This window comes from Castor canadensis, chromosome 10 (genome assembly GCF_047511655.1).
Source record: "Castor canadensis chromosome 10, mCasCan1.hap1v2, whole genome shotgun sequence".
NCBI classification, from domain to species: Eukaryota; Metazoa; Chordata; class Mammalia; order Rodentia; family Castoridae; genus Castor; species Castor canadensis.
In genome coordinates this window covers 9,057,221-9,072,702 of record NC_133395.1, presented here as the reverse complement: position 1 = coordinate 9,072,702, position 15,482 = coordinate 9,057,221, and the positions used below count along the sequence as shown (strand labels likewise).

Here is a 15,482-nt window from a genome sequence, read left to right as displayed (position 1 = left end):
GAAAGATAGGTGAAAAAACATTCCCTGAGTTGAAGGAGTTTGTAAGATAAACGGGATGGTGCAAATATATGAGAAGGCAAAGTGTGACTGACATGAGAAAGGAAAAAAATATTACAGGAGTTTGAAGAGAGTCACTTACTTGGAAATCATTCAGTGAAAGTGGCAAAAGGGAAAAATTGTTAAGGACCTTAAAGGATGAGTAAGACTTGGTAATAGGAAGATTAACAGAGAACAAAGTTTCAGAAGAGTCAGAAAGACTATTCTGTTTTACAAAACTGTGTAGTACAGGATAGTTACAGTACTTGCTATAGGTTCAGAATATGGATGGAAAGTCTATATATTGATAAGGTCCTATTATGGAGCCATTTTTTGGAGACTCATCAAATTGTTTTTGAGACAAGAGTTTTTCTATATTCGTTTGAGGTTGGCCTCAAGATCCTCCTTCCTTTATGCCTTAGCCTCCTGAGTGCTTGATTACAGGTGTGCAGCGCCACATCCAGCTTCTCAAGTTTTGCAAATATCAATTGGTGTATTAAAGTAGGGAGACAACAGGAAAATCAATTTGGCTGTTGCAATTTATAGATAAGAAGTGATAATGGCCTGAACTACAGTGATGGCAGTACAAACATTAAGGAGATGTAGAATAACTTTTAGACATTGAAAGTCTGAGTTTAGCAACTATAAGGAAGCAAATGGATGGGGGTGGGAGGGTGGGAGAAGAGTGAGGGAGAAAGCATTTAAAGACAATTCCAAAACTGGTTTGTGTAGAATAGCTTGTCAACCTGGGCACCGCTGACATTTTGGACTGAATACATCTTTGTTGTGGCCGCTGTCCTGAGTCCTGAGCGGCAGGATGTTTAGCAATGTCCCTTTATGCTACCTAGGAGATGCCATTGCACCACACTCCAGGTGTGACAACCAAAAATATTTCCGGACATTGCCAAATGTCCCCTGGGAGGTACACCCACGCCCAGCCAAGCAGGACTGGTCTAGGTGAGTTGTATCAATTAGAGGTAGCAGGATGGCTCTTTGACAGTTATCTCAAACATGAAGGGGTTTGCTTACTTTCCTGCAAAATACTGCAAATCGGCAGGAAAGCAGAGCATTTTCCAAAATGCTCGTTTCAGCCTTAGACATATCACTCATATCATTCTGAGTACTATGTTCCCCAACCATGATTAGGCACACAGCTTTCCTTTTTTTTTTTTTTTAATATAGGACATTTTAATTTTTTCTTTTTTTTTAAATAATGAACTTTATTTTAGAGTGACGTTTTATGCTCACAGCAAAATTGGGCAAAGTACAGAGAGTTCCTACACATTCATAGCTTCCTCCATTATCTACCTCCCCCACTAGAGTAGCACATTTGTTACAGTCAATGAACCTACACTGACAAGCGTATCTTTCAAAGTCCATAGTTCACATTAGAGTTGCTCGTGGTGTTGTATATCTTAGGGGTTTGGACACATCTGTAATGACATGTGTGAATTATTATAGTACCATACAGAGTTTCACTACCCTAAAAATCCTCTGTGCTTTGACTGAGCTTCTTTTAAGTAAGAGAAAAATAACTGGAAACTTATGGAATTTGTTCAGGTGATGGTTTGGGGTAGACATAGGCTACTGGGCAGAGCATGACTGAAAACAGGATTTAGATAAAGGTAATGCCAAAATACATTTAATATACTTCAGTATATACTAAAGTATATTTAATATCCATGTTTAGAATTTTCAACAAACTAGCCACCAGTGGAATGTCACAATAACAAAAATGTACATTTGAACAGGGCTTTACACATTTCAAAGAACATTCCCTTCATCATTCTGAGGTAGCAGACCATTTTATACATGATAAAGCTGAGAACTAACTACAGAGTTTAAGTACTAGTCTAAGTCACAGCATTGGAAAATGACACATTACATCAAAACCCATAAATCTACACATATTTGAAGTCTAGTCATCTGTCTAAATATTTGTCTGAATATTGGAGAATTTAGGCTATATCTTTTTTTTCCATTCTGGCTTTAGATTTGATGCCATCAATTGGCTATTTAATATTTGCTCCCTGTGTGTGCTTTTCATCTTTTCTAGCTTTACTGTTTCAAACTCCATTTGTTCTTCCACAAATTATACTGCTTTTAGTACCAATGCTCCACTGGAATTGTTCATGCTAATGTAATCAATGATATCCTCTTTGCCATGTTCAGTTGTTTAACTTTTGGTTCTCATCCTAGTTGTCTTTCTGAAACATGATATTGATGTCACTACCTTGTTTCTTTAAATTTATTCTTCCAGGGCGTAACTCACTTGTTTATTTAGTTTAAATGTTCTTCTTCAGTTACCTTTGTAAACTTATCTGCCCACCTCAAATTTTTTATTTTCAAAGAAAAGATAGAGTCATGCCTGAAATCTCACCACTATTTAACCAACGCACACAGCTTTCGAATGGCAAGTTACTGTAAGACAGTAGTTTCTGACAGAGCACTCGGGTAAATCGACATTTAGATGTTTATCTATGTTAACCCTGCATCTGAAGTGGTATCTTTAAATGTGCCCAAGCCTGCAGTTTAATAAATTTGAATAGTAACTGGATAACTTGGTTTTTAAAATCCATCTTGTCATTGTACTTATATATTCTGATTTGCATTGTTGTCCTTCATATTTCCCTTTTCCTCATTAATTTTACTTCTAGTTCACAGTATTATTCTTCTGCAACTGGCTTATAGTGGTGTTATAGATTTGCCGGCTCTGGATACTTTTCCATTTAGTCTTTTCTCAGTATTGTTTCAAAATTTCAAATGTTAACTACTGCATGTACCTAAATTTTTTTTTTTAAAAGAGGTCTTGTTCAGGAAATGAATTAACCAAAAAGTTAAATTATACAATGATACAGGAATTTTGAATTTGTAGTTGCACATGACTACCTTCTACAGTATGGACAACCTCTACTGTACTGCATGGGGTTTTCATTCTTTTATGTCTTATTTAGAAAAATAACCATAATTAAAACCCATTGATTCTAGCAGGGCAGGAAAGAATGAAGGACCTAAGGTGCTCAGGCACTCTGAAAGGACCGACCAGTAGGAGCAGTAGGCACGCTACTGTTAGGATTAACTTCTTACTATAGAAAAGCATTTCTTAACCATAAATTTCTTTATAAGTTTTGACATCGGTCTCATTTTGTGCACTTTTATCAGAAATACAGAAACTATAGTTTAAATATGTATCTCAATACCAAAGTCCAGGAGACATCTGATTTTCCCAAGAGGAAATTAAGAGTACCCAATATTGCCTAGATATAACACACATTGTTACTAATTAGTCATTACTTAATTTTCTTCCCCTTAATTGGAGAATGGTTTATCCATTGATTTCACACACCATGTTGTAAGCTTCAAGTGTTTACTCATCTTTGCAAACCTAATGAAGCTTCACCCTTAACAGGTCTTCAGCAAACATTTTGTGAATGAAAATTGCTAACATGATTCTAAAAACAGAGTTCAGGGTCTCATATTTGAAATGCATTTCTATTCCTATCTCTTGAGATTTATAAGACAATGTGAAGATACAAAATATCTACAGATCTCTGACTATATTTAATACAGTAAAGTTAGTCTGGATTTTTTTCTCTTGGCAGTACTGGGAATCAGACCAAGGGGCCTGAGCATGTTATCTGAGTTCTCTATCACTGAGCTACACCACTCAGTCCCTCTTTTTCTTAAAGATGCCCTTGCTCAAAATTAAGAGTACATTCTCAGTTACATTTCAATAAGACAAAAGCACCATTGTAACAAAATTCAAATGTTTAATTTCTTTTAAAAACTTAACTATACTAATGAAAATAAATTATATTTAGACCACCTTCAATATTTATACATCATCTTCATACAACTATAACAGTGCTTTCAAAAGACATTTTGTAAAGGATATTAATTTCACAATTAAAATGTGTTTCAAAAATAGGACAACATTAAAGAACATTAGTCTGAAATATGTCTCATAATGCTGAGAGGTATATTGTTCTTTATCAAATTAACTGTACTTGTATTCAAAATAACATGGCTTTAAACACTAATGGCAATTATTTCTTGTCCATTTCAGTGATTTCTTGGATCCAAAACAAAATCTGTGTATTTATTTCTTTGAAAACATCATTTGTTGACCGTCCTTTCACTGCCATGGAATGATTTGCCTTCTCAATCCAGTGAATTTTATTGGGAGCTTGCATTTTCTGTGCCACTTTCTCCAACAAGTTCTAAGGGGGAAAAGAAGAGGAGACTGAGCTAATGTTCTACTCAGCAATAGATTTAGTAGGATTCTCTCCCACCTATACTGGCATCCATTCACCAATATTCATTATATACCTACTCCACAGACAACTTTTTTTTTTGTTAGTACTAGGTTTGAACTCAGGGCTCACACTTGCTAGATTCTACCACTTAAACCATATATGCAGCCCTCCAAAACTTTCTAGGCAACAGAACCTATAAGGAAATGTCCATAGAAGAGGCAGCCCACTTCTTTCAGATAATACCACAAAACAGACCAAGTACTCATTATTGGCAATTCAAAGTTAAGTACATTGGAGTAACTCAAATTTTTTTTCCAAAAAAGTCTTTTTCCCCAAGGAAATTATATGCTCTGGGAAACATAAAGGTTGTTTCATAGCATCGGGTTAATTCTAGCAATCCCCAAATCAGAGTGTTCAGATATTGTTCATTTATCAAATGATAATCAATCCATTTGCCAGCCCTCTTTCCAAGGGAAATGCATTCTGTCAATATGCTTTTATGTTTAGGTTTTCCAAAGCAACTGGGGAAGAGGCACAAAATCAGCATGAGACAAATGAGCATCTTTTTAAAGAGACTGAATGCTGCAGCTAATATCTTCTCAAGATATTTAATTTTTTTTCTCTTATTCATACAAACACTGAATTTTAATTCACCTTTTCACACATTTCATCAGCTGAGCCTGACACAAATAGTACAGGATCTTTTATACGAAAGAGATCTTCATCTCTGAGTTTTTGCTGCTGCTTTGGATGGTGCAGTGGATAAGAAATACAAATGAGACCTCGAACAAAATCATCAGCATCATCTGGCTCAATATGACACATAACAGAGGCAGCTGCTCTTGAGCCCATTGAACGACCTAAAATCAATTAAAATTAAATTCAGTTTGAAATAAAAACAGTCACAAAGTAGCAGCAATGGTGTAGCAAAATTATATTCCATTTACTGTTATCCGTATTTGTTTACTGAAAAAAAAACTTAATTCAAAAAGGTGAATATTGCAATACCTACCTAATAATTATCTTATGAAAAGCTGTAAATTGGTCCAGCATAAGTTCTATTTAAAAAAAAGCAATTATTTTTCTAAAGAATACTGTGAATGAATCATCACTTGCAAGAGTGATTCAAAGATATAAAAGGAATGATCCTTAGGTTACCACACACAGATACTTAAATTTTTTAAGTATATAAGGTATTTTAACATCAAGGAAGTCATTTACCAAAACAAAAACAATCTTTAAATTAGCTTTCTGTTAATATTAAAATGGGTAGTATTTAAAAGCACTGAAACTTACCTCCAAGGAAAACACCTGCAAGTTTGTATTCTCCCGAGGTCTTTAGGTAATTCTAGATAAATCAGTCAAAAAATTAATTGTTCTCTTATGTAACACTACACTGGAAAGCCAAGACATTTATTATTGCTAACATATATGAAAACCTATGCAAAGATTTAAAAGATTCTTCTTGAAAGAAGTACACAGTTCTTCCCTCTTCTGATCATTTGTTTACTATTAAATCACATGTTAGGTAATGAATATTGGCAAATATGAGAAAAAAAATTAACCTTTATAAAAAAAAGTTTAAGCACTAGGCTATTTTTTAAAGAACAAATTATAAAAGAACATAATACCAAATTTGATATTACTAACATCTGATTGAAATAATTTAGGGTAAAAGAAATTTCAGATTTGAGCTCTATCTAGGGATTCTAAGTAATGTTTCTAAGTAACATATAGAAAAGTATTATATTTGTACATGCATAGTATGGTACTCAAAATAGTCTATAATGCAGAACTATATTCTAAAGTTATTTAATTCCAGTGAGGAAATCTTAGTTTCCAGGACAGTAAAATGGAGAAACATTTATGATATAAGCATTCATCCCCATGGAAACAAACTGATAGGAAAAACGAAAAACCTGATCACTAAACAGCCTTCATTACACTGTTGAGTTTCTAAGGAAACTCATTAAAGGTTCTTAATAAAACCAAGTAACTATTAACAAATTTTGTCTTATATTAATGAAGAATTTAAAACAGAATGTGTTGTAAGTAAATATAAAGAAAATTTCTTACCAAAACTGCCTTATAGGCTTTAATTCTATGGACAATATTAAGGCCTTTACAGGTAAATCTCAGGCAAAAAAATCCATGAGATGCAAGATGGGATGCCAGTGACATCAAATGGGGAAGATTCATATCTCCAGATGCTCCATGTGTAAGAATTATTCCATATGTTATGCTCTTGTTGGGTACCAAACAAACAGCATCCAGTAATTTACTTCCAAAAGGTATTTTTAATTTAACCTGAAATTCAAGAGAATAAAAGGATCAAATTACTTCCTTGACTATTCAGACAAGTGAATAACTATACATATTTGTTCTGCAAGACTCATGATTCAAGTCCTGGCCTCTAAATAAAAAGTAAAGACACTAATAATACTTAAGAAGTGGTTACTGTGTCAGGTATTTTAGTGCTTTATATGTATTTACTCATTTAAGCCTTCCTTATAATTCTATGATACAAGTACTATTATTATCCCCATTTTATAGATAAGGCACAGGAGGTTAAGTAACTTGCCCAAGGTTTTATAGCCATTAGCTAGAATTCAAACTCAGGCAGTCTGCTTTAGAGTCCTTACTTTTAACTACTAATGTTGTATTGCGTCTCACAGTGCTAGGAGAAAATAAAATTACTCTGAACCCATGATTACAAAAAAAAAAAAAAAAAAAGGAAACCTGAAAATACAGAACATATGAAAATATTATTACCTCTGTATGACTCATTTTCACTGTTGAATAATAAACTTAAAGTGCATTACATCTGAGTAGCAAAGGACATCTCCCTGAAAAGAAGATTCTGTTGTGAAAGGTGAGTTGTCAGACATGAATATGACATAAAATCTATGAACGAACACATTCGGTAGCTGGAATAAACACATTTAGAACTAGTCTTCTAAAAACTGGTGTTTTTATACATACATTATTTAATCAAGTATTAGTTTTAAGGTTTCAGTGGGCAATGAGAAGTGATTATAGGACTAGGTGTGCAGCTGGAAGATGTTTTACATAAAATAAAGCAAATATGATACCTTGACATGGAAGTCTTAAAATAATCCAAAGTAGGATGCTGTATCTTGCCAAAAATAATAGAAAGTATACATAAATACATATTTTTGTAAGCATCTTCAATCTTAATCATCCTTAATTTGTCTATTAACTTATTTCCTTCATCATCATCACTCTATTTTTCTCCTTTTCTGTAACAGAAGTATTCATCCATACTCTTTGTCATGTGTCTTTGCAGTGCCTCCCAAGAAGCACAGCATACATCTTCACTCTGCTAACTTGGGGTCTGGCTATGTGACTTACTTTAACTAAGAGAATGTAGATGGAAGTTTTAATGTGCCACTTCTGAGTTGAGAAACATGGCAAATTTGTAGAGAAGCCCTCTTGAACTTTCACCATAACCCAAGAGAAAAGCAGGCTCCAGGGCTTTGCATTTTCAGCTTGGCTCCCAGAATGAAGATACATTCAGCAGATCTGAAGCCCAAACTAAAGTCTGGACTACAGTTAAGTCTACCCAAGATCTAAACCACACCTGACCTGAAGAACCATGAGCATGAAATGTAAGGCACTGAAATTTTGGGATTGTCATGTAGCATTCCTTTCTAGTATGAGAACTTTTTTCAGTTTATCAACATCTTAATCTATTATTCACCCATTTGCCTCATTAACATTCATTCATCTGAACTCTAAGATACCAGAAACATAGTGAAAAACTCTCACTCCACTTTTGCCTTGCACTCAAAATTCCTCTCTGAAGGCAACCAACATTTACTGCTTCTTGAGTATCTTTCTAGGCAGTACTGTACTTAACATTATTTTCACATGCATGTAGGTAAAATATGTAAGATACATTCCTGGGAGAGGAACTGCTGTGTCAAAATCTGTTCATAATTTTCAAATGAATTTCATTTTGAAACAGGCAATATGTGTTCATGGTATAAAACTATAAAAGAACAAAAATGCAAATAGTGGAGTCTCCTCACACCCCTCCCAGAAACAATCACTGTGATCAACTTTTCAACCCCTCTCTTGGGAGTATTAACCTGGCTGCAAAAGTTCAAGAAGTTGAATGACAGAAGGATGAAGGATTTAGCCTTGGCCTCCATATTTTCTTAAATGTATCCCTATAATTATGCCTTGGGTCCCTCAGCTCAAATATCCTCTGCTCTCCTTTACTTTACAAGCCAGTCTTCTAACAGTAGGAAAGGCAGCCAGCCCACCCAAGAGTGTAAAATGAGGAAGGGGATCTATTTTAATTGCTTCATAAACAGATTTTACCTAATTCCTTTTTAAGCCTCCCACCACCACTAAGCACTACCACCTTCAATCCCAGTTCCAAAAGTGAGCGGGGCTGAAAATTTCTGTGCATTTTGAAGGCTGTGCTTTACACAAAATTGTTTCAGAAGTAATTCCCTGGGGCGGGTTGAGAATCACGTTAAGGTTTGCTAAGCCAGTGACTTTCTAGAACTTATCATTTGACTGCTGACGGTCCCCATGCTCTCTATCCTTGTGAGTTTATCTTAAAAAAGAGAGTAAAATCAGATGCGCGCTCTCCGCCACTTGGTTATCCCAGAACGCTAACAACTTGGGGTTTTCTGTTGTTTTGTTTAGAAGGAAAACTCCTCTCCTCCAGACTTCACGATGAACAGCTACTTCTTCACAACTGGCGCACGCGTCCTCGCCAACTTCGCAAACGCTGAAACTGTTCCGCAATCTCATCGACTCAACGCAACCTTCTCTACGATGGAGTCTGGGCTTTAATCTCTGCAGGCGGAGGGGACGCCACCAACCTCGCGGGGACAGTCAGGAGAGAAGCCCGAGCCCGGGGGCGGGGGGGATGGGGGAGGCGGGGGGAACGCGCCGCACCTCCGACCACCGGCAGCGCCGCCACCCACTCCGCAACGGGCCCCCGACGCCAGGGCCACGGCGACTTTCAGTTACAAAAAACCGTTCCGCCGATCTGTCACGCCCCCCGCGTTACGTTGGCTGTCACCCGCCAAACAAAAACGTTAGGCGCTCAAGTCTTCCGGGGGGTCGGGTCAGCCACACACGAAAACAAGGCGCAGAACTCAACACGAGGTCGCACAGGACTCTGGGGCTCCCCAGGAATTGTATTTATTCTCAAACACCGCGCGCGTGTCAGAGCTGAGCCGCGGCCACCCCCCCTCCGGGCGACGCCTCAAATCTCCGACCGTGTCCCCGGGATCGGCACACACCACCAAGGGTGGCCCCGTCCCGCTCTCCCTCCGCCGAGGACCACCCCCTCTCTCCGCCCTCCTCGGCAAAACGGACCGAGCCCCTTCGGTTGGCGCCCGAACGTCCACCCGACGCCTCCCGGCTCCGCCAACAGCCGCCGAGAAGCAACGCCCGCAAGCCCCACACGCCCTAGCAGGCGCGCTCCCACCGCCTCCCGAAACCACCTGCTTCCAACCGCCACCACCGCGCTCACCCGGGAAGGCAGAAGTGGCCGCCGGCACCGAACCGCCCTCACTCTCCTTAGAGAGCGAACTAGCACGCTCGAAGCGACCGCCTCACCGCCCCCGTCAGCGCGGTCTGTGACGGCGCATGCGCACGCAGGCCACGCCCCCCGGGCTCGTGGGCGGTGCCGCGGGGCACGCCGGGAGCGGGAGTTTTCCACTCGCCTCGGGTCCGCTCGGCTTCCCGCCGCCACTGCTCGCCGTGCGCGGATCACCGAATAGCCGCTCCGATCTCCGTCAGCCCCAAGCCATTCTGTTCTCAACTGTCCTAAACGTGGAGTCCACTCCGACCCGACAGTGCGTGTTCTCCAATCCTGATGGCGCTAATTTCAAACCTATGCGGAATCCAGCCATTGTCACACCTGTGCCAGGCTGTGGGACCCGTCACCTGGGTGGTGTCCTTACCGCCCTTGCCCCTACCTGGGCCCTGTGGGAACGTCCAGAGGCTTCCCTTTTCTCCTTCCTTCCAGCCTTTCCTCCTCCTTTCTTCCTCTCTCTCCTCCCCCCTTCGGAATTCCTCCTCCTTCCTCCACTCCTCTCTGTCACCCTCTTCTCTCCCTTTCTCTGCAGATCTGGGGTTTGAACTCAGGGCCTCGCAGCTTGCTGGAGCCCTCGCCCGGCGCCCCGACTGCTCCCTGGGCCGGGCATCTGGCCCGACCCCGCCGTGGAGGTTTTGCTCTGGCCGTTCCTGCTCCTCACAGAGATCCCATTGGGGCAGGTTCCCCAAGGCTTCCTAAATGGCGGGCCTCTGTCACCTCCCCACACTTGCGGTCCTTTCCCGGATGAGTCCGCCTCTCCTCACTCTAACTCCCTCAAGCAGACAGGTAGCGTGGTGGTAGTGATGGGGTGTGTGTGTATGGAATAACTGCTGACAAATGTGTCCTGAATGAATGAGTCTTTCCCCCAGCCCAGCACAGACGTACCCTCCCCCTGCTCCGTCTCAGTACATATGAGGAAGTAAACTGCCCCAAACACTTACTGTCCGAACAACGTTTTCCCAAGTTACAAAGTCCGAACACTTCCTGAGTAGCTGCTGATTTTCCCCTTTTTATTTTCCTTGGGGGGCTGGAGTTTGAACCCAGAGCCCATGCAAGTGCTCTACCACTGAGCTACACGATTAGCCAATGTCTGCTAATTTCCTAGCTATGCTGTTTTTTAACAACTGTGTTCACATGCCATAAAATTCACTCATTTGAAGTATACAATTCAAAGGTGATTTCCAGTAATTTGTAACCATCACCATAATTGAAGAACATTTTCATCACCTTCCAGAGAAACCTGTCACTTCCTATTCCTGCCTACATTTAGTGCCAACCGCTAACACACATTCTCGTCCCTATGGATTTACCTTTTAGGACACTTCATGTAAACGGAGTCACACAATATGAGGACTTGGCTTCATGCACTTAGAATTCTTTCAAGGTTCACCCATATTGTGGTATGCATGAGTACTCTTTGCTCCTTCTTATAACTCATTTCCTTTTATTGCTGAATTCAACAATTTTGTGTTCCCATTTACCAGTTGATGCGCATTTGGCTTCTTTGCACTTTTTTGGCTATTATGAATAATACTGCTGCACCATTCAGTCAGAAGGCAACGTGACAACAGCAAGGAGAGATCTGAAGATGCAGGGAAGGTGTCCAAAGGCATCCCAAGCCGAGAAATGTAAGGAATGTGGCTCTAGAAGCCAAAATTTGCAAGGAAAGGTGTCCTCCCCTCAGAGACTCCAGAAGGAACCAGCTTGCCAACACCTTGGCATGAGCCCAGGAAAACTAATTCCAGATTCTGCCTCCAAAGTGTAAAAGAATATATTTGTGTTGCTTTAGAAACTAAGTTTGGGGTAAGTTTTTCATAGCAGCAATTATATAAAAGCTTTATGGACCAAAATTTGAATGTCTTATAAGTTTTACATGTAATGAAATACTCTTGATTTTTTTTCACCACTTAAAATGTTACAGTTAGCTGGCTCACGTGGTAGAAGCCTGCCTCACAGCACAAAACCTGAGTTCAAACCACAGCCATCAAAAAAAACGTGTTAGAATTATTCTTAGCTTATGGGCCACACAGACACAGGTGGTAGGCCAGATTTGGCTTGTGGGTTGTAGTTTAAGATACCCTAAATTAAATATGGGCACAATTAATGTAGCCATGTATTCAAGTAATACTATATAATGACATGGACTTTTTTGTTTCAAAATTCAAATCCTGCAACGTAATCCATTATGGATTAATGCTGTAAAACAAAATACGAGCATTTCAATAGATACCTAAAAACCGTTTAATAAAATTTAATGCATTGCCTCTTGATAAGTATTAGAAAGAAAATTTAATATTTTAAGTTTTTAAAATCAGAAACAATAGCAAACATGTTGCTTAGCAGTGAAAAATCAGTAGTCTAATCTCTGGTCACCCAAGCTAAAGTAGTCACTACCACCCACCCCTGCAATACCCTGTTTTTGTCACAATCCATCATTACCTCATTTCTTTATTTTTTATTTGTTTGTTGAATGAATTTCCATTTGCAGTGGCTAACTTTATGTGTCAACTTGGCTGGGTCATGGTGTCCAGGATAGAAGGTCAAATATTTTTCTGGATGTGTCTGTGAAGTGTTTTTGGATGAGATCAACATTTAAATCAGTGAATATGGCATAAAGTAGATTGAACTTCATAATGTTGGGCCTCATTTTATCAGTTGAAGGACTTGATAGCACGCAAAACCAGACCCGAACAAAAAGGAATTCTGCCAGAGGTAGCCTTTAGGCTTGAACTGAAACTCTGGTTCATCCGGGATCTCTGGCATGGTAGTCTTTGGATTTAACTATAGATTCTGGACTTGCTAACCTCCATAAATGTGTGAACCAACTCCTAAAATAAATCCATTTATACATATCTTATTCGCTTTCTTTTTCTGGAGAATCCTGCCTAATATATCATTGAACTGTCAAATGTGGTAAGAATGCTCGATACCACCATAATTGTTCAACATTGTGCTAGAACTGATATCCAGTGCAGTAAGGAGGGAAAGTAATTGGTAAATGCGTGAAGGAAGATACACTGTCACTCTTCCAAATATGACTGTTTGAGAAAAATCAAACTCCTCTGATAAAATAGTTTAAGAGGTTTAAGAAAGAACATACAAAAATCTATAGCTCTCTTAAATACATTAGACAGCTAAAAATAATACAACTTTAAAGTATTCTAACCAAAACACTAACAAATGTAGAAAATACTTAAGATTACACATGGGCTGGGCATATATATATATATATAGCTCACAGGTAGAGCTTTCCCCCAGCAACACACACACACACGCACACACATGCCACATACAACACATGCTACATGCAACACACATATACTCAGACACACACAACACTCATACACAGCACACATAAACACAACATGCATATACACCACACAGACACAGGAATAAACACAATGTAAAACATTCAAAATTTCCTATGAAAAGTTGTAAGAGTATATATAAGACTGTAAAGGAAGACCTGAATTAGAGGACATATGTTGCCCTTTCTTGGCAGGACAAACACAATACCATAATATTATTTTCATCCATTATTCAAATTAATGAAATTTCTCTTGGAATTTTTATACTCCTTGACCAAGTGATTCTAGATTGCAGCTAGAAGAATCTACAGGATAAAAAATCTAAAAGAACAATGAAAATTATAACAATAACAATAATGTCTATATTAAAATATCAAAAGGTGCTAAAATTTAGAGAGTCACATTTTAAGAAAATTTGGGAATTCTTTCTAAATTTTAACCAACAAAATTAAAGACTGACAGCTCTAACCATTCAGAAATTAAGAACCCATATACTGCTCTAGGCATGACAGGCACAGACAGGAACTGGGGGACATTTGCAACACACATATAGAAAAGATTGACATCCACAATACAGAAGAAGACTTGAAACAGATCAGTAAGAAACAATTTTAAAACTTGAAAATTTGTTAAATCACTTAAGTACTTTCTACAATTGCTGAGGGAATATCAAAGATACCCAATATATGTATACATATTATATGTATATTTTAAAATTTAAACTCAAAAATGAAAACGAGCAGTATCAGCCAGTTGTGGTTGAGTACATAGGGAAGTGGAAGTTAATACTCTAGTAATTGGAACACTGTTTACACAGACTCCTCTTGTCTTTCTTTATCTATAGGTGTTTAAGGTACCCATAATCGTTGGCTCAGCAGGCAGCCTTCTTTTGGGGACAACTGAAAATAATTAGCAGCAACTCTTCCCACTTAGTGGAGAGGATGAGCTATAGCGGTCTAGAACCCTAATGGGCCTTCTCTCCAAATTCATGTGCCCAAGAAAATGCCTGGAAGTCTGCACACTAATGGTCGTTTGAGAAGATGGCGAGGTTTGGAAAGATTTCTTTTTATTATTAGCATGTATTACTTTTGCTATTTATTAAAGATGCTTATCTTTAATATCATTTTTACTTTTGAACTAATTATGTATTTGAAGGAAGTTATAAAAGTATGTCAGAAGATGCTTTGTACACCCTTCACTTGTTTTCTCTATTGTAGCACTCTTGCATAACTCAGGCATGATAGATATCAAAATTAGGAATACAACATTAGTAAGAACTGCTGAACGTATGCAGATTTTATCAGTTAGACATACACTCGTGCATGTGTGTGTGTGGTATGTATGTGTGGTGTGTGTGTGTGTATGTGTGGTGTATGGTGTGTGTGTGTGTGTGTGTGTGTGTGTGTGAATGAGTGGTGTATGTGTGGTTTGTGTGTGTGTCTCTACACAGTTTTACCTCTATGTGCATTCATGTAATTACTACCACAACACAGAGGAGCAATCCATCCCCACAAGTATCCATCAAGCTACCCCTCACTTCCCACTCACGCCATCCAAAATATATTTTAAAAGGAAAATGAGATTAAATAAAATGATTTATTGCTGAATGAGAATTAAGTTGCAGAAAAACATTTTGGAGAGTGCAAAATGCATGTTAATGTAAGCACATAAAGCTTTCAGTTTATCCTGCATACCCTAATTCACATGGTCAAACTGAGGCAGAGTTCCAAATGTTGGAATGCAGTGACAGAAGAGATGTGCCAAGGGTTTTTTACTTGCTTTTTTTTTTTTTTTTTTTTGCCAGTACTGGGGTTTGAACTCAGGGTCTTCTGCTCTACCACTTGAGCTATGCCTCCAGCCCTTTTTGCTGTGGTTATTTTGGAGACAGAGTCTTAATTTTTGCCTGGGTCAGCTGGGACCATGATCCTTTTATTTACACCTTCCAGGGAACAGGGATGACAGGTGTGGGCCACCACCCCCAGCCTCTTTCCATGGAGATGGGGTCCTGCAAACTTTTTTTTTTGCTAGGGCTGTCCTCAAACAGTGATCCTCCCAATCTCAGCCTCCCACATAAGTAGAACTACAGGTTTGAGTCATCAGGATCCAGCTGTGCCAAGTTTTTTTAATCAACAGATCACATATTCCCTGTTTAACAACCAAAGTTGTTAATTCTCACTGGAATCCCAGTACTCCCCAGTTAGAATTAAACATCCTGGCAATACCTAATTTTCACTTTTGTTTTTGTTTTGGTTGGGGGAGGCTGAATGATGCCACGTTCATTAGAGGAGTTTCTGCTGG

General features: G+C 38.9%; 1 protein-coding gene across 3 annotated transcripts; it reads right to left on the bottom strand.

Annotated features, from left to right (window-relative positions):
- Positions 1-1,194: 1,194 nt before the first annotated feature.
- Tex30 (testis expressed 30) lies at positions 1,195-9,917 on the bottom strand. Of its 3 annotated transcripts, none has more exons than XM_020184386.2 (6): positions 9,811-9,917; positions 7,065-7,138; positions 6,369-6,599; positions 5,589-5,640; positions 4,947-5,152; positions 1,197-4,256 (listed from the first exon to the last, which is right to left on the bottom strand). In XM_020184386.2, the coding sequence occupies exons 2-6, from the start codon at positions 7,077-7,079 to the stop codon at positions 4,083-4,085; spliced, it is 678 nt and encodes a 225-aa protein (XP_020039975.1). In that variant the 5' UTR covers positions 7,080-7,138; positions 9,811-9,917; the 3' UTR covers positions 1,197-4,082. The 3 variants fall into 3 exon arrangements, with proteins under 3 accessions (XP_073899128.1, XP_020039975.1, XP_073899127.1); XM_074043026.1 differs by having other exon boundaries at positions 7,065-7,152; positions 9,811-9,903; XM_074043027.1 differs by lacking the exon at positions 7,065-7,138 and having other exon boundaries at positions 1,195-4,256; positions 9,811-9,898.
- Between the last annotated feature and the right edge of the window lie 5,565 nt (positions 9,918-15,482).

Bases quoted from the DNA above. Each gene is read 5' to 3' on its own strand.
- Tex30 (XM_020184386.2), bottom strand. The intron at 5,641-6,368 runs GTAAGAAATTTT...TGATTTATCTAG, and splicing joins AAGCCTATAAGGCAGTTTTG to AATTACCTAAAGACCTCGGG. The intron at 5,153-5,588 runs GTAAGTTTCAGT...AATTGATTTTAG, and splicing joins TGCAGGTGTTTTCCTTGGAG to GTCGTTCAATGGGCTCAAGA.